Source organism: Nothoprocta perdicaria, unplaced genomic scaffold (genome assembly GCF_003342845.1).
Source record: "Nothoprocta perdicaria isolate Ctin4 unplaced genomic scaffold, notPer1 scaffold_1, whole genome shotgun sequence".
In the NCBI taxonomy this organism is placed as follows: domain Eukaryota; kingdom Metazoa; phylum Chordata; class Aves; order Tinamiformes; family Tinamidae; genus Nothoprocta; species Nothoprocta perdicaria.
The window spans coordinates 14,873,967-14,895,323 of record NW_020454093.1 but is presented as its reverse complement, the minus strand read 5'-3'; the positions used below and the strand labels follow the sequence as shown (position 1 = coordinate 14,895,323).

The window sequence follows — 21,357 nt, the reverse complement described above, 5'->3', positions numbered from 1 at the left end:
ACCCCATCCCTCCCCAGTGGAGACCAGCAGGCAAGATGCTCYATTGCAGGGATATTGATACTGATCTTGCACCAGTGTAGTGACTTTCATAATCTTTCTCAAGTTCATGCATGAGTCTAAATTCAAGAAACTCCAAGAAAAGTTGGGTTACAGTAGAAAGAAAACAAAGCAGTTACAGTTAGGTGCAAAGCGATATTGCACTCTGCTGTGAGGAGGTGTTGCTACTTGTAGCRAAGTGCAGCACGGTGCAATGCAAACCACAGCTTGCATCGTTTTGAGGAGCAGAGCACAGAGCTGTGATGCTATCTCTGACCATATATTATTATATATAGACATGTAAGATATATACAGTATGTCTGAGATGCGCTGTTTCTACTTGAGGTGTTTYGATAGTGGAGTTGCTTTGTGAGGCTGGGAAGCTCTCTGGGATGGTGTACAGCACAYGTTTGCCTGCTGGTTCCTCTGTGGCAATGCAAACAGCGGAGTCGGGGAGTATGTTCTAAAGCAAGTGTCAGAAATTCACACTGGGTAAAAGCAGGGCTCGCAATTCTGAATTTCAGAGAACACAAGAGTTAATTTGTTGCTTCATTCGTGCTCCTGAGAGGCAGATGTGCTACAGGAGACTTTGATGCACAGACTTCATTTACTTTTGTTACTGAAAAGCAGAGTTGGGCTTGCAAGTATAAGCTCTGTTTCCCATTTTCATCTGAAATATGAACTCTGCTTTACATTCCTGACCCGTAGCAGCGCTATTCCAGAAACATGCCTTTTCCCCACCAAAGAGGCATGCATTGAATTATAGTGGTCCATCCTGCATTGCAGACCTCCTGATTTCCAACAGACGTGAACTTTTACAAAGGGGTGAAAGTTTGAGCACGGGGAGGGTTAACTCAGAAACTATGAACAGAAATATTTCCCAACCCCGTATTCCTTAGAGCTTCTTAATGAAAGAAATTAAAAGCAGAAAGGATTTTGAAATCATATTTATCTTGAGAAGGATTTATCGGCGGTTTTTGCTTTTGGAATTTAATTTGTAGGTTAAAAGCCATCTTATCTTTGTATACCCTTTGCAGTATTTAAATGGAGGAAAAACATATCTCTGTCTGAGGTCTGAAAATAGACTCATAATTACGTATAATGGGTGAGGATAACTGCCCATATCTTGCTTCGCTTTGATATTTCTGTCTAGATGAAGGGGAACTTTCTTCCGCAATCAGTGTTTTCCACTGCAAACGCTGTGAAATTCTTCACGCCTTGTAAAGCATCTTGTCTGCAAGTTGTGTGTGTGCTGTCGAGCTGCTTCACTGCTGCTTCTGCTCTATCCGTTGCTCGCTACTCGGCTGGCCCTGTTCCAAGCAGAAGCCGAGCAGTTTCCCTAATGGGATACGCAGTTCTGGCTGGTGCCTTCCAGTCACAGCTTTGTGTAGCTCGGGCCTGAGCAGCTCCAGAGGTGGCTGCTGGAGTTGCAAAGGAGTAAATGGGGCCGTGCTGTTGGAAAAACGAGAGGGAGGGGAATTTGGTGAAAAAGATGGATAAAGGCTGCTGAAGAGGTTGAACTGTTATAAAAGATTGGCCTTTAGGGCTGTTGGAAATGACTGCTTGGCTTCCCCCAAGAAGAGGAGCTTTCAGTTTTTGCAAAAGCATCTCTGCTCTGAGGTACGGGTTACTGGAACCAAGTCCTACGCCGGGGCAGAGGGATCGCGCAGGTCACGCTGCCTCTCGTGCAGCCTCAGGCTCAGGAGGGAATCGTGCTGCACCAACCACTGGTGTAGGAAGGGACACATCCCTCCTCGGAGGCGATGCTAGGAGCTCRGTTTGGGAATGCACTATGCAGCATTAGTGCAGCGAGGGCAGCTGTTTTCCCAGAGCCTGACTCTGCTGGAATTCACCTCTGACAGCRGTAGATGCTCACGGTAAAGATTCCTTTGCTAAAAAAATAAAAGGCAACAAAAATGTGCAAGTATCTACTGTGTTTTGATTTATGAGTACTGATGCAGTAAGAAAAGGTACAATTTAAATCTGGATCCGTGTTGTCTTCTGCTCACTCCAGCAGAAGCGCTGAAATCAGAGGAAGCTGTAAAATCAATGCAGAGAATTGTAAGCAATGTTTGTGAGCAAGTAGCTTCTGTTGAGCTAGTTACCCCAGGTTATTGATTAATAACTCAGATATGTGCAAAGATCCATGTAGCTTCRTCTTGCATGAGATTTCAGAATGTGCACACGGATGATTTTAAATTGGGCGCTTGTGATGTTCTTTGCCTGTTTTTGTAAAGAAATAAATGTTGAGTGAAAGTTTAAATTAAAATGCATCTTTACAGCTCGCCTTTTTCAAGGCCGCCTGTGGAGAATACAGATAATGCAGTAAGTCCTGTGAAAATCTGACTGTGGAACAGGTTGCCACAGAACCACATTACATCCATATGTACAAAGCTAATGAAGCTCATAGTGTTTAACTGTAGCAATCAAGTGTATCACCTGTGTCAACCCGATCTTTTACCCTTTTTGGCTGTTGGTGCAACAGCCCTTTTGTGCTGTTTTCATGAATAGAAGTATTTTTGAACACTGTGCATCACTGCAGATGTGTCAGTCTCCTTTTCATAGCTCTTCTAAGTTCTTGTGTGACCTTGTGTTTACAATGGATAGTTCCTCAAAGCTCCGGGCTGCACAGCATATTCCAAGCCTCCCTTCCAAATGCCTCCCTTCCATGGATTAGTTTAGGGGAGGGAGCATTTCAAGATGAGCCTGCAGTACTGTCCTTTTTAAAATAAACATGAGCATTCATTCCAGCATCTGTCCCTAAATAGATCTCCGTCTCCCTAAGAGATTATAAGTATTAAACCAAGCAGACGATTGGTATTTTTGCTACATTTGATAGGGAGGAAACCATCCTATATAAACATTGTTAATACCTGCTGATCTGCCCAGTCTCTTAACAAAAAAGCACACCTAATTGCATATAGCAGGCTGTGGTTTGCAGCGAAGCCTCAATATCCCCATCTACACTAGGGCCTGAACTCAGCTATTTCCCTTTGTCCTGATGTTGAAATTCCAGCTAGTCTGGGAACAGCGGGAATGCTGCTTYGATGGCGACTGTCTTTTGTGTCATTGAGTTCTGCTCAAACATATAGGAGTTGACTGACTCGATTCGATGAAGAAAGATCCATTTTGGTGAAATCTGTCTTGTGAGTTGGGTCTGGGAATGGTCGCCAGGGAAACGGGCTTTTCCTGGCTTAACTCACTAGGCGACGGTGGCGACTGCGTTGGTGCGGTAGCAAGAAATATCTATTTTTGATTAGACACGAGTAATTAGCCCTGTGCTCGTGAACCTGTGTTTTATTTCGAGCCTGTCTGTGCAAGGCTCTGCCATCCMGGAAGGATCAGAGTCCAGTCACAAAGGCACCTGTGACCTCCCCAGCCCTCCTAGGGYCAGAAGAAACCCAGTGTTGAAGAGTGCTCAGCTTTGGGGTTGAGTACCTTTGAGGTACCTTTTGGTACCAGTTTCCCCAGTGATTCCTCCCTCAGCCAGGCAGGAGGACGGCGCTGGCTGCCTCTGGTGGGAGGTACGTGTGGAGCCAACTGAGCACAAGAAACTTGAAGTCAACCCACTATTTTTCAGGTTTTTGTAAAAATAAATACAAATATTTCTTGAATAGAGTCATTTCTTTTAGCTTAAAAATAATTAAAATATGGCAGCACCTAATTTTTCTAGGCCTACTGACATGCAAGGCTTCTTTTATTGCCCTTTTTATTGTGTGTTGCAGTCTAATATAAGGAACATATGGATCATGAAACGGCACAGCACGTTGTTTGGATTTTGGACTTTACATTAAAATTCTCTAGTTTCTATTTGCAAAATATGACACCTCTTAAAATAGCAGTGGCACAACTGGGTATGGTGCTAGCAGTAATTCAGAGCCTACGTAGCATGTCAGGATGTATGGAGTGAGTTGATAAAGCTCAGCTAGACTGGCTGTCATCCACTTTCCACTTCAGTTTTCCTGTCTGACATCAAATGTTTGGAAAACTTCTCGCATAGGCATAGAGAGAAATGAATGACGCATTCCAAAATAAAACAAAGCTAAGGAAGTGGCCAGCTCCCCATGAAGTTCAATTCACCTACAACTTCCAACTGTTTTCCAAAGAGGTTTGCACAGGGGGACATAGGAGAACCTGTTGGGTGGCTGGAGCAGCCTGGAGCGACGTGTCGTGTTGCGCTGCGAACGAAGCCGTGGGCAGCTGCAGCTCCTTTATAGCGACGCTGTGGAGCCCGTGCCAAGACATTGCTTGCTCCCGAGGAGGCAGTTTTCAGTGGATAATCATTAGGCATCGCAGGGTTCCTGGGGGATGTGGAGGTGCAGTTCGGTTTCTCTCGAGCAGATGGCAACGCTTTGTGGTGAGATTATGGAAGATTTGGCTGTTCCCACTTCAGTGTAACTGCAGTAGTCGCTGCAGTAAGAGCTAATAGCAGCATGGTCACCTTTGCTTGTTCTGGTGAAGTAACRGGTTAATTTTGCTTTCCTTCCTTTGTCAGTCTCTTCCTATGCAAACAGCATATCAGGCCAAAATCTTTAAAAGCTGGTCTCTGAGAATTGCAAGACAGCGGTGAAATACACGCTGTGAAGTTTTCCAGTTTTAAGTCCTCTATTTCTGAGTGCAGTGAAGCTTTTTAAAAGAATRAAACAAAATTGTTATCTGTAATTGACGTTAAAAATAATTTTGCAAACTTTCAGGCTCAGTTCTTGACAGCTTCTGTTTCAAAAACATATTTAGATATATGAATAGGGTATTTAACTTTAAAAATGCCTGTGCATTCAACCAATATTCAGTTTTCCTGTGCTTGCATAGTATAACACATTTAAAATAGTTACTTTCTGTAAGAGTGTAGTCTACTATGTTGTAAGCTCTGCAGTCAAGATGCGACCTCAGCCTCTATCTGAAGGACTGTTTATCCAGCCGTAGCTTTTTATTCAATCCCTAATTTGCAAGTGTGGCTTCGGCTTCCTCTTCAGTTTGTACTTCCAGTCTTGGAAGTGTTTTCTTGTGATTTCTCTTTTTCTGGTTGGTTGATTTGTTGCTTTTTTTTACCCSTTTGCTCTCCATCTCACTATTCTGGAAGGATGAAAGCAGTGGCATCACATGTACCTATCTTCTTCCCTAGGGCAATGGGTCTAGCATGGCTCAGTACTGATGCCCCTGAGGCCCTACACACCAGCCTGTCTRCTGTTGGTTTCCTTCTCCAAAGCAGGAGAGGGATATAAGAGCTGTGATAGAAAAAACAGTGGCTCTGATCTGATTGCTGGTAGGAGCGAATTGACGATTACTGGTTCACATCAAAGGCCCCTCTAGCCTAGTTTTCCAGTCTTCTGGCTTTGACAGTGACTGTCGGGATGTATCTAGGAAGAGCAAGCACAGAATAAGTGTTTATGACATTGATTTGTAGAGRTTTCCTAGCTGCTGACTATTTTCAGCCCAAGCGATTTCCTGAACCTTTTGTGGTTTGAACAAATGTCTCTTCCAAATCTCTAATGAATCTCTTTGGTTGGTCCCTCCTTGAACCCTTGTAAATGTCTTGCATCTGCCTTGTCCTTTGGCAGAGTTCCTCAACTCTGCTATTGACTTCTTGTTTGGTTTTGGACCARACTTGGTCTCACTACTTTCATTTGATGGTTCCTTGTAGTAATGGAAAAGAAACTGAAAAAGTTGTTCCCTAACCACTTACTCTGTATTACTGATCATTTTATATTCCCCTTAGCTTGTCTGTCTTTGAGGCTGAGGCCTCCTAGCCTAATCACCCATCCTAAAGAACCCATTTCATATTTCCAATCACCTTGCACTTTTGAAGTCGATGTAGTTAGGTGTGTTTGCCCCTAGGGAAAGGAGATGGGGATGTTCTTACAGTGGCAGCTTGGACCATCTGACACTGGGGAGCAAAGTACTGTTATATAAGGAATATATGGGTGATTTGTGACATGGTGGTTCTATGCAGGCTGTAAGTAATGTCTCAATACCCTAGTCCCCAGTAATTATCTCTTGCTAGTTTTGTCATTGTGAGAAGTGAACCTAATGCAATTTGCCTCTTCTCCTTACTTTTCTCACTGGATTCAGTTTATTTTTCTGGTAGCTTGACTTGAATTGTGGGTGGTTTAAAACCATTTACAATAAAAAGTAGAGTTTTTCATAAACTCTGTTAGACCTTGCGTGTTTAGTTAAGACATCTGTGCATACCTTCTTAGATGGAGCCCTAAATATAATGAGGATCTTACTGGTAACTCTGTACTGAATGGTTATGTCAAATGCTCTTCATTCCAGTGTTGTAAAACATTGTATTTCTGCTGTGCCTATTTAGGTAATTAATGAACTGAAAAGTATTTTACCTGCAAGAACTCATGGCTCTGATATCCTTCTCAGTAATTCCGTTTCACTCAAACTTCACATAATGCAGAAAATAATATTATTTGCCAGATGAAGTGTTGTTGGTATAGAATCTTTCCCCTTCCCCTTATTATTTTTTAAACGGAAACTTCCTTTSATTGGCAAAATGTCCTTTAAGCCTTTTTTTACCCGACTTGATTTTTCTTGTCCAGTAGAAGTGAAGTAGTAATAAACCTCAGATTGCCTTCAAATTTAGGAAGAATTTACTTGTACAGAGGTATTGCTGCAGGAAGGTGTAGCGAGGAAGTTGTTTGTCTTACCCATGCTTAGCTGAGCAGTGTTTATAACAATAATGGCYGATGCATTAATTGTAGTTTTTAAGAGCAATGGCCCTTGCTTTTCCAAGAAAAGACTTAAGAATATTTATCCTGGAGACTTTTATTTTTTTTTTAAGCTGCATACTTGTGTAATACCTTGTTAAAACAGCCGACCAGATGGATCCAGGGAATGCTTGTGCATGTCACATATGTCTTACGCCTTTCCTTCTCCTGGGACCACACTACATTACATCATTTTTTATGATTACAAGACAGAATTTTAATGGAACTCGGCCATATGCTTGAGTCATCTGTTCTCTTCAGATTTCAAAAGACTATTATATTTATTAGCTTTTTTAACCCATAAAACTAGGGAAACTTCTGCTCTTTCTGGCAATGAAAACTATCCATTTTCACCAGTTATGAACTGAACCTGGTAAAGATGCTTTGCAGGATACAAAAAGATGCTTGTTACTTGAGTTTCGTGCTTCATGAGATGGAAGGAAACTCCAAAGATATGCAATGCAGATAATTACAAAATACAAGCTCTGTGCATTTTTGCCATGACCTCTCAAGCTCTGAGGGGTTATCTCTTCTTCCTTGAAGACTTAATGCCTGTTACAAATCTTTACTCTCCCTTCCTCTCCCTTGCTACCCTTCCTCAACATAAATTACTGAAAAGAAAAGCGTGTTTTGGAAAGGGTGAGAATTAACTAGCCCCTGAATGGCCATTTGCTCCTGGGAATGGTTTGAATTCAGCAGTTACTCGTAGCTGCTGCATTAGATGCACTCCATAGTCCAGCATAGCCCCAAAACACAGTCTCAGTCTTGGAAAGGTGTGTAGGGTAAACAGGATGTGATAGGGAGAAAATATAATGGGATATTTATCTGGTCTCCCAGCTTGTAAGTGTCCAAGGGAAAGTGTCTTAGGTAAATATTTTTATATTATCAGCTGGCATTTCTTCCTCATGTTAGCCCCTCCATAGGCTATAACAAAGAGCCTGTGACTCTAACAGGGTGATTTTTGATGACAGGAAAGCAGTTGGTAGCACAACAGGATTGCTTTGCATGGCTTTGTGTTCCCACATGGACTCTAGGCTCTGTGCTGCCCTTCAGGGTTTTGTGCCCTATGTATCTTTTCATTGTCACTTTCTTATTAGCAATGACTTTGTACGGGGAAAATGAAAATTACTTGGTGCTGTTTAGCTGCTAAACTCTTTTATTATAGAAACTGTGCATGGATCTTGCAAAGCGGTGAGAATATAGACCAGGTAACGGTAAGGAGGGTTTCTCAGGGTGGCAGCAACAGGCTCCCTCACAGTGAGGAGCAAGACTAGATGCCAAAGCCGTGGGCAGCTCTCGTCACTGATATGTGAAGAGTAACTTGATGATCCTGAGGAGTGACTAGAAGGATTTGCATGGATTATAAAAAGAAAAGGAGGAGTTGTGTCTGTTTCTTCTCTCATCTTGTATGAATAATCCTTGCATGTTTGGTCAGATGCAGGGGATCCAAGGGAGCAAGAGCAGTGCGGTGAGGAAGCCTAGCGCTCTAGCAACTTGTGTGTGGATAAGGAATGCACAGAGGAGAAGAGAAGGGTTCTTGTGTATGTCACCTGGTCGGTGCTAACAGAGCTAAGGCGACCAGGAGGCGGAGGCTCCATCGCTGCTCAACCAGGAAGGGGTTAAACCTCACCACTGTCTTGGGGCAAATAACAAAAGGTTCCTGAAGGATGGTGCCCCAGCTGTGGCCCTGGACACRTGGAAGGTTGAGGCCATCTGTGCGTGGTGGGATGGAAAGTCTACACAACGGGTGTTATTGTTCCCCCTTGGAGAGGAGCGGGGGCCTCCTGCAATGGGGAAGGACGTGGGCCTGAGAGAGGCACCAGGGTGGATGTTCACTTGCTCTTCTGCTGCTTTTCTGCACCGCCGGCTGTGTGGGGGCAGTTGATCTACCAAGTCTGGCACACAGAAGACTCGTCTGATTCTCAGCGCGTGTGACAAGAAGGATAAATAACGTGGGAAGATGCMTGTTGAGAAATCTCATGCGCTCTTCTCTGCTGCTACCAGGAATGCATCTTAGGTGTAGCTTTCCTGTGATGCTTGGCTTATCTTTCATTGCACTGATGGAATTTGAAACAGCAAGCTAAGCTTAGCTGTAATATTTGATTTGGAGTCAGGCAAGTCTTAGATMCAGCAATTATAATCCATAGCACAAACATCCGTCAGTGGCCTCACGAAAATCAGACATAGTGGAACTTATTTTGCCTTCTTTTGTAGTCTTAAAGCACTTTTAGAGATTGAGTTGAGCACTTAAAGACTCCAAACAAAACCATTTCTTGGAATAGGGTTTTGTCTCTTTGTGTGCACTATGTTTTGTTTGGCCATGACACAGGTTTCAGAATAGAAGGCTGTGCCCCAGGAACAGTGAGTATGTCCTTTACAAGAATGACAAATTCCACTATAAATAGACTGTTTTCATACTCTGAATAGTTCTGAGACTCTGATAATAGATTTTTTGTTGTTRTTGTTAGGAATTTTGAAATTGGATTGCTTCCTAGCACGGCAATCTAGTAGGTATAAAAATAATACAAAATAATACCTTTATAAAAATAACCATAACAGACATTTTTTGAGTCCTTTGGAGAATAATATGATGGTAGAGCTTTGTCAAGTAACCAATGCAATCTCTGCTAGTAGAAGCACCCTCTACCCCCCTCCTACAACAACCTTCATTACGTGAGCTGTGATACCATGCAGGTATTTGTAATATAAGGTACCATGGTGTCTGGTACCATAGGAATGCATCTTGAAGCACTAGTGATAGTGATCAGTTGGTCTGGTCAGAACTGGTTGCTGTTTATTCTTGAAGGTTTTTTTTTTTCTTATCGGTAGAATTCATAATTAGCCTTTGTGTCTTCTTACATCTACAGAATAATGTCAAAAAAAAAAAAAAAGGCAACTGCTCCAAAGCTAGTGAAAAACAAATTTACTGTGCGGAAGTGGCAAAACCTGCAGTGTGGCACAGGAGAATGGAGCTCTAAGGGCAAAATCTAGTGTTAGATGAAGTGGGTTCAGAGCCACAGCCATCCACTCAGCTAGGGGCAGGAAGATCCAGCAAACATTGATGGTCTCTGACTAAATTTACTAATCAGCAGAACCCAGAATGTGTTGTTCAAGGGTAGACAGAGTAAGCTCAAAGACTCGCATCAGCAGATAGGAAGGTTGTGCTTGGGAAGTGAGTCCAGCACTGCAAACGTAAAGCCAGTGTCCCCTGGTCATCAGGGCACACTCTGCTCCTCAGAGACTGTTGTCCCCCGCACAGAATTGCAGGATGCAGGACACTCGACCGGGAACTGAACACACAAATTCTGCTTGCCTAGTTGGCAGTGTCCCTGTGTCTTACGGTCTGTTTTTCACTGAAAAAACTACGTACCAGATAAAGGATGAGATTGAATTTTGCAGCCTGTATTTCTTCAAATTTCTTCAAATTTCTCTTGAGTTCTTTTTTCCCTAACTGAACATTAAGTGTGTATCAGAAATCCCGAAGACTTGAAAGGCCAAATGTCCTTTATGTGAGTAACAGTTTGAGCTCAATGCATAGCTAAAATCTGCTGATTCAGTAGTTCCTCAATCTTAAAAATCCATTAGAAAGCAATTCTTTTCCAGTCCTCTAATGCTGAAGTTCAGCATCTTATTTCTAATGTTTTTTCAAAATATATTTTTGTTATTCTGCTTTTATAAATACTTATTATATTTTTATGAGTTAGAAGTAAGGATTCTAGATGGTCCTTGGATCACTGTTTGAGAGGGACTTTGCTGTTTGTTTTTAGTTAAAATGTATGTTCTGACCCCCCAGTTTCTGCATTGAGAGTTCCCCGGTGTTGTGGGAGGTGATAAATAATGGGCAGTAGTTTGACATATTGCCAATGCTCTGGCTGCACGCTACTAGTGATTTGATGTCATTTTTCTTATTTTGTTCTAAAGCTTAGCATGTGGTGAGCTTTGTGCTCCCCACTTTCTTTCATCTCCACTGGAAATAAATTAGTTACTTGAAAACAACACTAATTGCTAACAAGAAAATAGAAGCCTTAAAGTATCTGCGTGCAGTGCTTCCTGATGTTAACAGGAAATCCTGCTGTTCCTCAAATGCAGAAATTGATTTCCTTTATCTTGGAAAAAAAAGGCTAAAAAGCAGCATTAGAAACAAAAATGCATCATGGCCTTTACTGGGAAGGGAAGTGAGAAGCATTTCTAGCTGTGTGTCAGCAACAGCTCCACTGTGTYCCTCGGAGCGCGATGGTTGAGGCATTTTCCTTGGTCTAGGTGGACGTCTTGTCCTCCTGTGAAGACTTTGGCCTCAGCTTTTTCCTTTATCTCTTATTCCTTTATAGAAATGAAGCCTCACAGCTGAATTATGAAGAGGCAGCTGAGCTCCCATCTATTAACTATGTGTGTTCCTGACACACTGGCTTTATGGGTCCCTTGCATTTAAAGCTCAATCAAAATTGCCCAGGTTTGTCAGGAAAATAATAATTGCCTTTTACTAACAAGAAGCATAAATATCACAGTGAAGAAGCAAGCTCTTTAAATGCATTTTTCCCATTTTCACTGCTCTCATGGGTGTCCAACTCACAGCCTGCTGTGAATTCCAGAGATTATTTAAGCAAAAACTGCTTTTTTTTTTTTCTGCAAAGTTTTTCCTGCAACTTTCTTTTTTTTCTCCCCAAGACCTTGTGGTCTCAGGTGGCAGTTTCAGGGTTTCAGGCCTGTCGTCTTTCCCCTTCGCTGCTGCTGAGAGGTCCCTTCTCTCCCCCGCTTGCCGGAGACCTTCCAGCCAGTGCCACTGGCCACAGCAGTGCCCTGCTGAGGGCCTTGCCACTCAGCTGTGCTATTCCAGGGTTCCGCAGGAAAAAATGTTTTGCTTGAGTAATAACCACTTCTTTATCCACAGGAACTGCCCAATGAATGAGTAATTATCAAGGTTTAGTGGCAATCTACCCTTAGCCTTTTGTTACCGTTCCTTGTTCCTTCCCTGCCTTCTGCACGGTGGGTTTATCCCGTGGAACTCGTGGTCTGACACAAAGGCAGCACCGGCTGTCGCGTTGTAGAGCCCCTTACCCCAGCCTGGCACAGGTAACAATAGGCAGGAGAGAGGTGACACCTGCACATTTTTGCTTGTGAGATGGTCACGGATAACTTGTTTTGCCACTCCTGTTTACACCTTTAAAGAAAAGCTGTGAGCTGTAAATGCTTTGTCCTGTTTTGTAAATATTAWGTAGTAGCCATCAGCCACTTTAAAGAGGGAGCATAGGTGACCAGGTAAAGCTGGAAAGGCTCTTCCTCGTGTAGCAATTAGACAGTGATGTATAGATGGTATCACTGTGAATTACTTCCAAAGCTGTTGTCGCACGGCTTGTCCTGGTAGCTTTTTTGACACGTTGTTAAGCAGAGGTCAGGCCCTCGCTTGCAGTGAGGTTAATGACATCCAGAATGCAGCGTTCAGTGGTGGCCAAGTGCAGCAGAGGTCGGCTCTCCGAGGCGCTGGTGTCCTACGTGGCCCATGAGCAGATGTGGAATGGGACGGAAAAGGGCTGGTGCTCCAGAAGTGGAAATGGGAATGGAAATGGACCCCAGAGACAGCAGCCTGTCGTATCCACTGGGTGCTGAATGTTCTGGGAGCTGCTGCTGCAGACTGGACCAGGCGCTGCTGATCACCATCATCATCCTCCCCACCTGCCTCTGCTGCTCTGGTTTGCCACTGAGGGCCGGGCCGGCTGGGAAAGGTATCGGCTGCTTATCCCACTGTCTCCYGGACTATAATGTTTTCAGATAAGCCATTCTTTAGAGAAAGGCCRTCCTTTGTTGTCTTAACTTTGAGGGATGTTTCCTCTGGTGACCGCCTTCCCCACAACAGAGCTGTTGTTTTTAAGGCTGTCCTGGGAAGCCCAGCGTGTGGGGGGTTCGGGGTGACCTCGTGATGTGGTGACGTCCAGCGTCTTTGCCACACGATTGTTCCACACCGGGCTCTAGGTATTTCTTTCCTTTTCAGACAGGGAGCTGCTGAGTTTGAAAATACCAGGAATTTCAATGTGCTCCTCAGCTTCCCTGCAGTTCTGATTTCAGTGGAGATAACATAATCTGTCTCCAGTCGATTTGCAACAATGCAAGGTCACTGAAATCATCTCCTGTAGGCTGCCTGCCAAAGATAAAGAAACACCCTCGTCCAGTCGTGTTTGTTCAGCTCTTAGTGCATGGAAAACGCTGCGGGCAAGCTGAGCAGCAGTGCTGCCTGCTCCTGTTATACGTTGTCATTTCTTGCATGACATACGCAGGAAATATCAAGACAACGGGGTTAAACATCCTGATGTGATAGTTGTGGTGATTAAAAAAATATTAAAAAGGGGTCTTGCAAAGGATTTAGTAAAAATCTTGAGTGCCCTTTTTAGTGACTACTCATAAATTGATGGGGTAGATCGAGTGCATCATCTCTTCCCTGTCCCTGGCCTCCATTAACCTTGCCTCCCATGGGGATGACTTTCCATCCCCRGCCTGGCCCTCTCCTCCCTGCTGCCCTTTGCACGGTCTTAAACGGTTAAACGTGGAAAGCACTTAGTGCTTATGGGAGAGATGCTCCGGGGCCCTGCCACGCAGGGCGCTTCCTCACCTGGAGAATGAAATCTAAGGATAAAGACTCTCCTTAAGAAGGATATTAAGTTTCAGTCAGATTGTGTCCATGTGCTGGTGAGTATTGCCTTGTTTCCTGATAAGTTATGCCCATTAATTTTAATATCATTGCCTCAACTGTACAGGAGAGTTTTTTTTTTTTTTTTAATTGGTCTGAAGATGGACTGTGTAAAATGCGCTCGGATGTGTTTCATCAGTTGAGTTTTCCTGTGTTCACAAATTATTGTCCTTGCAGAATGTCAGCGGGTTGAATGCCCCCTGCTTGGCATGTGGCCTGCAGAAGAGAGGAGGGATCTGTTTATTGGGAGGAATAACCCCCACATACATTGCTGTCTTTTCCAGGCTCTGACATTGCCAGTGTTATAGGCAGTGGTTGCCTTTACACAGAGCTGCTCCGGTGTTCCGTGTGTATTTGCATGCAGTGCTCCATCTCATGCAGTACACAGTATTTAGTTGGCTAGTTTGCATATTTATAACACTCTTAAAAAATTCTTTAGCTTTATTGCTGATGAAAGGGATCCATTTAACACCCTGAGTGTGAAAGTTTTATTGCTGTGGTGCTATACTTGATAAGAGATTTCTCTGGAGATATCCTGCCGCTCAGCACTAAGCTGGAGCTTGCAGTGCCCTCTGCTAGTTTGCTCCTAACAATACATGTCCCGGCATCTCCATCATAACAGGAAACCTATATTTGCACTGCCCCAAAGAGGGGCAGGGGCAGAGCTGGAGCTTCCCAAGGGGCAGGGGCAGATCGGGAGCTTCCCAAGGACCGTGTGRAGGGTGGCGCTGGGGAAGTGGAGTCAGCTGGCCCAGCCACCGTGCTCCCTGCGGGAGCTGGCTCCTCACGGAGGCCCGGAGCAGCTCCAGGGAGAGGCTGGCAGGAACGTGTCGTGTGGTGCCCTGCAGCCCCTCAAGCCCAGCACGCTGAGACGCAGAAATGAACAGCCAGGCCTGGGAGCACCTGTGTTTTCAGCAAGGTGACTCCAGAGACGCTAGCAGCCACCTGGGCGCAGGTGTGACAGGCRGGCTGGTGTCACAGCAGCGTCAGGCGCTGCCTCCTGCAGCAGCCGCTGCCTTTGCTCGGAGCGTCGTGCTCTGCCCCGGGGCCTTGCGGTGCACTGGTAGTTACAGGAGACCGTGTGAGACCCAAGGGGCTGCGACTCCTGGCCAGCTCCTGGCACCGCGGCTTTCTGGCTGTCATTTGGATTCTCTTTTTTCCTATTTCTTTTYTTTTTTTCCCCACAAAGAGAATGAGTAATAGGGCTAAAATTCCCCCTTGAAATGTTTTGTTTTTAGAGTCCAAGTCATTCCATTTATTTTATTTATTTGTTGTATCTTTACCTTTTGGACCCCGTTTTGTGATCTGAATGCAGCAGAGGAATAAAAACAGCTCAGTAGTGGCAGAGGACTCTTCAGCAACAGCTGATGTCTGCCTAGTGGGGTCATCTGTGTGGACAAGCTGGTTGCAGAACCTTGTTGCATTTTGTAAATAGAACATGAGATTTGTAAATAGATTTATGTAACTTGCCTTGTAGGTAAGTGTATAATTTTGAAGTAGCGTGAGTGTAAAACTAACTATAGCAATATCTTGTTGCTGCCCTGGAACAGAATTGTCGTTGCTTTATGCAAAAATATGTAGTTTTTATAAGCATAATACAGAATGTTGTCTTTTAAGACTCTTGCATGGAATGCAGCTGTTTTAATTTTTAAATGAGCACATCTCTGATGAGGCTGGTACAGTGGTGCTAAAGCTTTTATAGCATCACTAAGAGGAAATCTGAAAACATGCAATTGGAAGAACCAATGTTAGCTGATTAGGGATGTGGCAGTCGCTATGAAATTACTCGCTCCTTTAGCAACTCTGAGGAGGTGCTTAGAAGAAAAGACACTAATTAGCTACCGGGACTAGTGTCCTGAAAATGGGGATCTGAGATGATAACCAAATATAGAGTTTCCTATTCTGGCCTTCAGCCTTCTCTGAGAGGGAAAAGGAGTTACCAGCTTTGCATGAAAAATGAGGAGATGTACCCTGATAGCCTGAATTAGCATGATGAATCTGATGGAACTGAGTATTTCCAGAGCAGCCCAGGTTAGCAATTACATTAATTACAGCTTGTCTGAAGCTGSTGCTGTTTAACTGATGAACGGGAAGATGGCGTTGAAATGATGCTCTGTGAAGTCTTAGTTCAGCTGTAAATGCAGGAACATGTATTTTGGTTATCAGAAAAGGTGTGGTTGAAAACCACATTTAGAGGCTAGTACCATATGCCAGTGCATTTTAGTGTTACCCAAAACTCAGTATTGTTCTGCACCAGGAAAGAGCTGCTGTCAGAGCACCCCAGGCTCCCCCAGTTCAGTSTCTAAATCTCCCAGGTACAACTTCACACCAGTAAGTACTGAGGTATAACTTGAGACCCAGCTGTGTTGGCTTCTCTTGGGCTTGGGATGTTAATTATCAGCGTAATTATAGTGAGGGTGATAGTTATCAGAGCAACCCCTGCAAGGGGAATTGGCTGTTGAGCTTGGGTCTTTCTTAAGTTTCAGGGTTGGCGCTTGTGTGCTTGCTTGCTTATGTCAGAGTACTGCTAAGTGGGTTATTGGGATATATACCACTAATTTTTCAATTTAAGAGCCGAATATTAAATATCCACACTGCTGGAAGACTCGGCTACACTGATACTATAAAGCTGCATGCTCTTATAGCCATGCTGAAATCCATTCTGCCAAGGTTTTTCAGTAAGAAGCCTTAATCTTAACATTTTCCTCTAGCTAACTCTGTTTCGTATTTCTAAAGTAAAGCAAAAGAGGTTATTTCAGGTCATAAGATCTTAAATTCTTGCATTTCTTTTTTTGTTGTTTTTTGAAGTACAGGTTGGTATTTTGTTAGAAGTGCGTGTGTAGATTATCATATTGCTTGCAGTCTCCCCGTTCCCTTCCCAAGATTTATTAAAAAAAAAGAAGTGCAGGARGAAGGGGCTGCCAACGCTTTGCAGTCATCCTGGAGGCTTGTGGGTAAAGTTGATTCATCAAATAGCCTCTATTTAAATATCTTTTTCRTGCTTGAGTGGTGAATAAAAACAGGATTAACTCCAGAAGAAAAGACATAATATGCTGTCAAAAACTGTGTTAATTTTAAAGGATTTTATTTACAAGTAAGAAAAAATTTTAAACATCTGCTTTTAATAATAGGCTCCCTTTAAAAGCACAAAATTCCCCCAACGAAGAATATTCAACCAAGTTGCATTTTAGCTGGAGACTGCTGCTTGGCAGGGCACTCATTGCCACGGAGGCTAAATATCGCAAAGAGAAACATCTTTTTGCTGATGTAACTGATGCTCTGGAGTCCCATGCTCTGTAAGAGGAGAGAGCCCAGCTTGCTGGGTGTGCATGCATACCAGTGAGCACCCCAGGCTCCCTTTGCCTCAGCACTGCTCAAGGRGCATATGAATATGAATTCAGACCTTGCCAAGGTTGTGCAGAAATCCTGTGCTGGTAAATAGGCAGCCACAGTGACAGGCAAGGAGAAGGCCGCGGTCTCCTGAGGAGAGYGGGATACAGGGCTCGGCCACGTGCAGGTTTCATTCCAGATGCTCTTTGGAAGGTTGGGCTCCCTTGTCACTCCAGAGAAGACATGCATACAGTTCTCACTCCTTTCCAGAATCTTTTTCTTTTTAATTCTGTCATCTTATAGGATARGGAGAGGTTACAAATCCTCTCTTTTCTTGTTAAATGCAACTTGGAGGCTTGGCAGATGGAATAGGYCAGGTCCTGAAAATACTGAAAGAAAGGAGGAATCAGCATATTAGATGAAAGTATTCTCTTATTCATCCAGCTGACAAGGATGGGCAGAACAATCTAGTGCATTATGTTGGGAAAAGCTGCCAATCGCTTAGTCCTTGGGAGTTATGGAGATATGGAGCCAGTGCTGTATTTTAGGTTGCATTTTTGTTTCAGCTTTCTGTGCTAAGGGTGTGGACRATCCTTCAGAGAAGCCTGGGCCTAGTGCTGGTACTGATATTTATTTCTTCTTTTTCTTTTACTCCAGACCAATGAGTGGAATAAGAATGACGACCGGCTGCTGCAGGCGGTGGAGAACGGCGATCCCGAGAAAGTGGCTTCGCTGCTGGGCAAAAAGGGAGCCAATGCCACCAAACACGATAGCGAGGGCAAAACTGCGTAAGTCCGTCGTTAAACTTGGGAACTGAGCCCAAGTGAGCAAAGAAAYAGCATGGGCTGTACACGTCCCTTGCAGGAACCAGACCCAGAATAGATCAGTGTGAAATGCAGCTTCCTTTTCACCTGAAGCACAGGACATTCTGGAAGGCTTCTGTCTGAGGGTCTGTATTTGTAATCCCTCATATAGAATTCCATTTCAGAATCGTGAATCCATTGAGGTGGCTTGAAGTTGGATTGCTGGGCTGATCGGTGTCCTTTTYGGACAAGTTATTTGGGGACTTAGTAATTTCATATCACACTGCAGATTGAAAACTCTGAAAAAGCATTAATATTGGAGCTATATTTTCCCATGGACATCAGTTTAATGACATAGAACTGAAGATAAATTTTCTTTTAAATAGATTAATTTGCACTGAAACTATGGTGATTGAATTTTAAAATCTTGCACATGCTAATGATTCTTGGGACTGTTCCTTGCTTTGATTGGAATTTGGCAGCRAAAGAATTTTGTATGAAAGGGACTCCATTTGCAGTCTGAATATGTGTCTCAAATATAGCAGTTTCCTCTTCTAGTCTTCCTTTTCTATTATCCTGTGAACTTCTGACTTGCGGAGGAAATTGAAGTTTCCAGTAAGAAAATTACAACTAATGAATGCTGTCCTTTAACGTCTTGTCTCTTTTTTGCAGAATGGAGAGATGATTAAGTRGTTAAGTTAGACATTCCTTGGAAAAACCAGGGCCTTTATAAAACTGTGGATAGATGGCGAGAAAGGAAAATAGTTCCTATACTGGGAGAAGCAGCACAAGGCAGTTTATACCAAATAACGAGTTGTAATGAATTACCTCTGGGTTGTATTTATTATTGTCACGCTCTGCKTCTTGCTTGGTCTGTTTTGGTTCCCTCCATCTGCTCTATTTCTGTTTTGCATCTGAGGCAATTGAATGACGGCAGTGACTCATACTGACCTGCAACTTCTTACTGCCCAAGTCCAAGTCCTCTAATTACTTCAAGTGGGCTTTCTCCATGCTTTAATATGGTTTTAATTTTAAAAAGCTGCATGTGCATGTTTTTCTTTTGAAATGGAGAAGGGACATAATTAAAGCATGACTTCTATTGAATCTTCTGAATTACAGCTATGTCTAGCTTCTCACGTTTTTATACTCAAAATAATTTCAGAGCTTGATTCTTCAGCTCTGTGATACCCAGTGTAGCTCCTGTTTTGCAAGTTTCATATGTAATTGGGCATCACAGATTTGTCTAGGGRATGAGTAAAGATTGGAATTTTCTATAAAAATACACAAGCTTTTTGATTTTTAAGGAATGAGATTGTTGTTACTCTAGGGATCTGGTGCGATGTTTCTCAGCCTTTGAGGGCTACACTACAAAGTTTCCTTGTATCTGCAAATAAAAACAAGATTTGATCATGACATCTGTCACAGATATGGTTACTTTTTAATTGCTTGGAGCAAATATGTATTACTGCTATGAAGAGCTCTAATTTTGCTAGTTCAGTATGCTCATTTGATTACCATTTAATTATAAACTATTTCTTCACAGTGGTTTCAAAAAAAGCTTGAAAAAAGCACTCAAATGAAGAAAAATAACATTTCTGAGATGCAGAAAGACAATGAGTCAACTGATTCAGTTCCTAGTGCCTTGTGAAATTTTGCAGACCTGCTCAGGTTATTTCTTTTCCAGGTTTAGAAGATAGAGACTGACAGGTGTAGGAACCATGACACTGATCTGGGGAGACACATGTACCAAGGACCATCATGACCCAGAAACGTACTCTGGTGTGCTTTATTCCTATCAGGCAGCTATCTTGTTTGCGTTTTTCCCACTTGAGAGTCCTTCCTTCTTTTTTTTTCAGTGTCTGTGGATGTGTCTGATGCCTCTGTGTGTTCATATAAACTGCATAGACACGCACATACACTCACTGGCTCCAAAGCCAAAATACATGCTCTTGACTGCCAAGTGAGGTGCAGCCACCAGTCCATAGCACCCGGGCTCATTTCTCCTCCATTCCAAGGGCAGGAGGGACACAGGGACACATGGAGCCATCCATTGATCCTGGTGGGCATGGGCTGATGCACTGGTTTGCATCATCAGGCTGAAGGTGACCCAAGAGCAGAATGGATTCAATTATATAACGCCTTGCCTAGCAGGATTAAATACTTTGCTGTGGTGGAATGTGCTTGAAAGCACAAAAGGAGAAACAAATATTRCAGTTGTGTTTGGCCTGTCACTCTCCTTTCCCTCAAGGTGTGATGTGTTTCTACTAAAAGCTTTTGTTTTCATTCCTTTTACAAGTAARCCACCCACAACAACAAAAGGTCTGGTAGTGCTCCGACCTTTTTTTTTCAAGCAAAGTATTTGATGTAGTATCCTGACTTAAACAAGGGGTGTAGAGGACTGTAACTTTTCCTGCCCACGGGAGTTTTTAGGCTTTTATTTTGTTTTATGTTTAAATGGCGTCTTAATGTAAAGTGTCTAAAATGTTTGAACTGAGAAGAATGGAGATCAGAAGCCTCTCACCTATTGAATTAAATCTGCCAGTGTGCTCTAGGTCTGGTTCAATTTTGGATGTAATTCCTAAATTTTGCCTATATCCTCTCTTGGCTCTTTCTTATGGATCCATTTCTTTATGGCTTGCTTTTGTGGGATGAAACATAGATACTTAAACTAATGAACTGCTAGGTGCTAATAAATTCCCTGCGGTAATATTTCCAAATTTTCATTAGGGATTGTAAGTCTTCAGTACCTTAAAAAAAATGTCAAACTAATGAAGCTGGGTTTTTAAAGACTTGCCTGACATTCCCCACCACCACCCTGCCTCTGACTCAGTCCTTTCTCTAAACAATAAATCAGTTTTAAGGCTGTGGAGCAAATCCACCCTTGGCATAAGTTGACACAGCCCCATTGTTGCTCCCTCTTACACTAGACAAACTGCTGCCAAGCACATTTGTAACAGAACCTATCTGGAAATCTGACTCTGCCATTGTAGTCCTATTCTGCCAGATAGTTTTTTTTGTCTAGCTTCCTTAAACAACAAAACAATTCTTTCCAATTTGGAAGTTGATCATTTAAATCCCACTTAAACTAATAAAAAAAGGCTTTTGAAAGAGGGCCTTTTCACTAGGGGATAGAATTCATTCATTGCTGCTCTTTCCACAAGAGCAAGTGTTCAAATGGGTTGTTATTTAAAGAAGCTGCAGCTATTCTTGAAAAAAATATTTGGAAATGATTCATAGTGTATAAATGGCAGCACTTTCTTGTCCTAAAGTTATTTTGTCTGCACGCCAGTGCATCGCTGCCATGTTTGCATGTTTCTACAAGGTACTGAACAAGAATTAAAKGCTTATGGCTATTACATGAAACAATAGGGCCCTGTGAATTTTTTAACTGCAATTGCATCAGCTGTTGTTTAATAAAATGAGCYTGACAATGGCACAAAAAAAGCTTTAGAAACCTCCACAAACGCACTTTTTCAAGGACTCTTTCACAAAGCTATTGTCAACGTCCCTCAGTAAGGATGAGATAATTTCATTTGAACCGAATGTTCGTGCCTCCAAGGCTAAGCTGCAAATAAATTTTTGGAGCATATTCCTATCCTATATCTTATATGTTTATCTTGTACATAGTTCTTTTGTGTTKGTCTTGTACATAGTATTCCTTTTCTTTGCCTCACTTCGGGTTTTATTCTGTAAGTGCCATGAAGGACACCACTGTTTGAAAAGTAAGTCAGGATTTAAATACCTTTTGAGAGGGAGCCTTTCCTTTAAACTAACCTARAAGGGAGCTTTTGAG

At 42.9% G+C, this 21,357-nt stretch overlaps 1 protein-coding gene across 2 annotated transcripts in view; it reads left to right on the top strand.

The window, feature by feature from the left end:
* Positions 1-21,357, top strand: part of RAI14 (retinoic acid induced 14) — a 68,072-nt gene that overhangs the window by 16,386 nt on the left and 30,329 nt on the right. For both annotated transcript variants that reach the window (XM_026038065.1, XM_026038060.1), the window contains exon 2: positions 17,419-17,549. In XM_026038065.1, the coding sequence (XP_025893850.1) occupies positions 17,419-17,549 (131 nt within the window). The remainder of the gene's footprint in view (positions 1-17,418; positions 17,550-21,357) is intronic.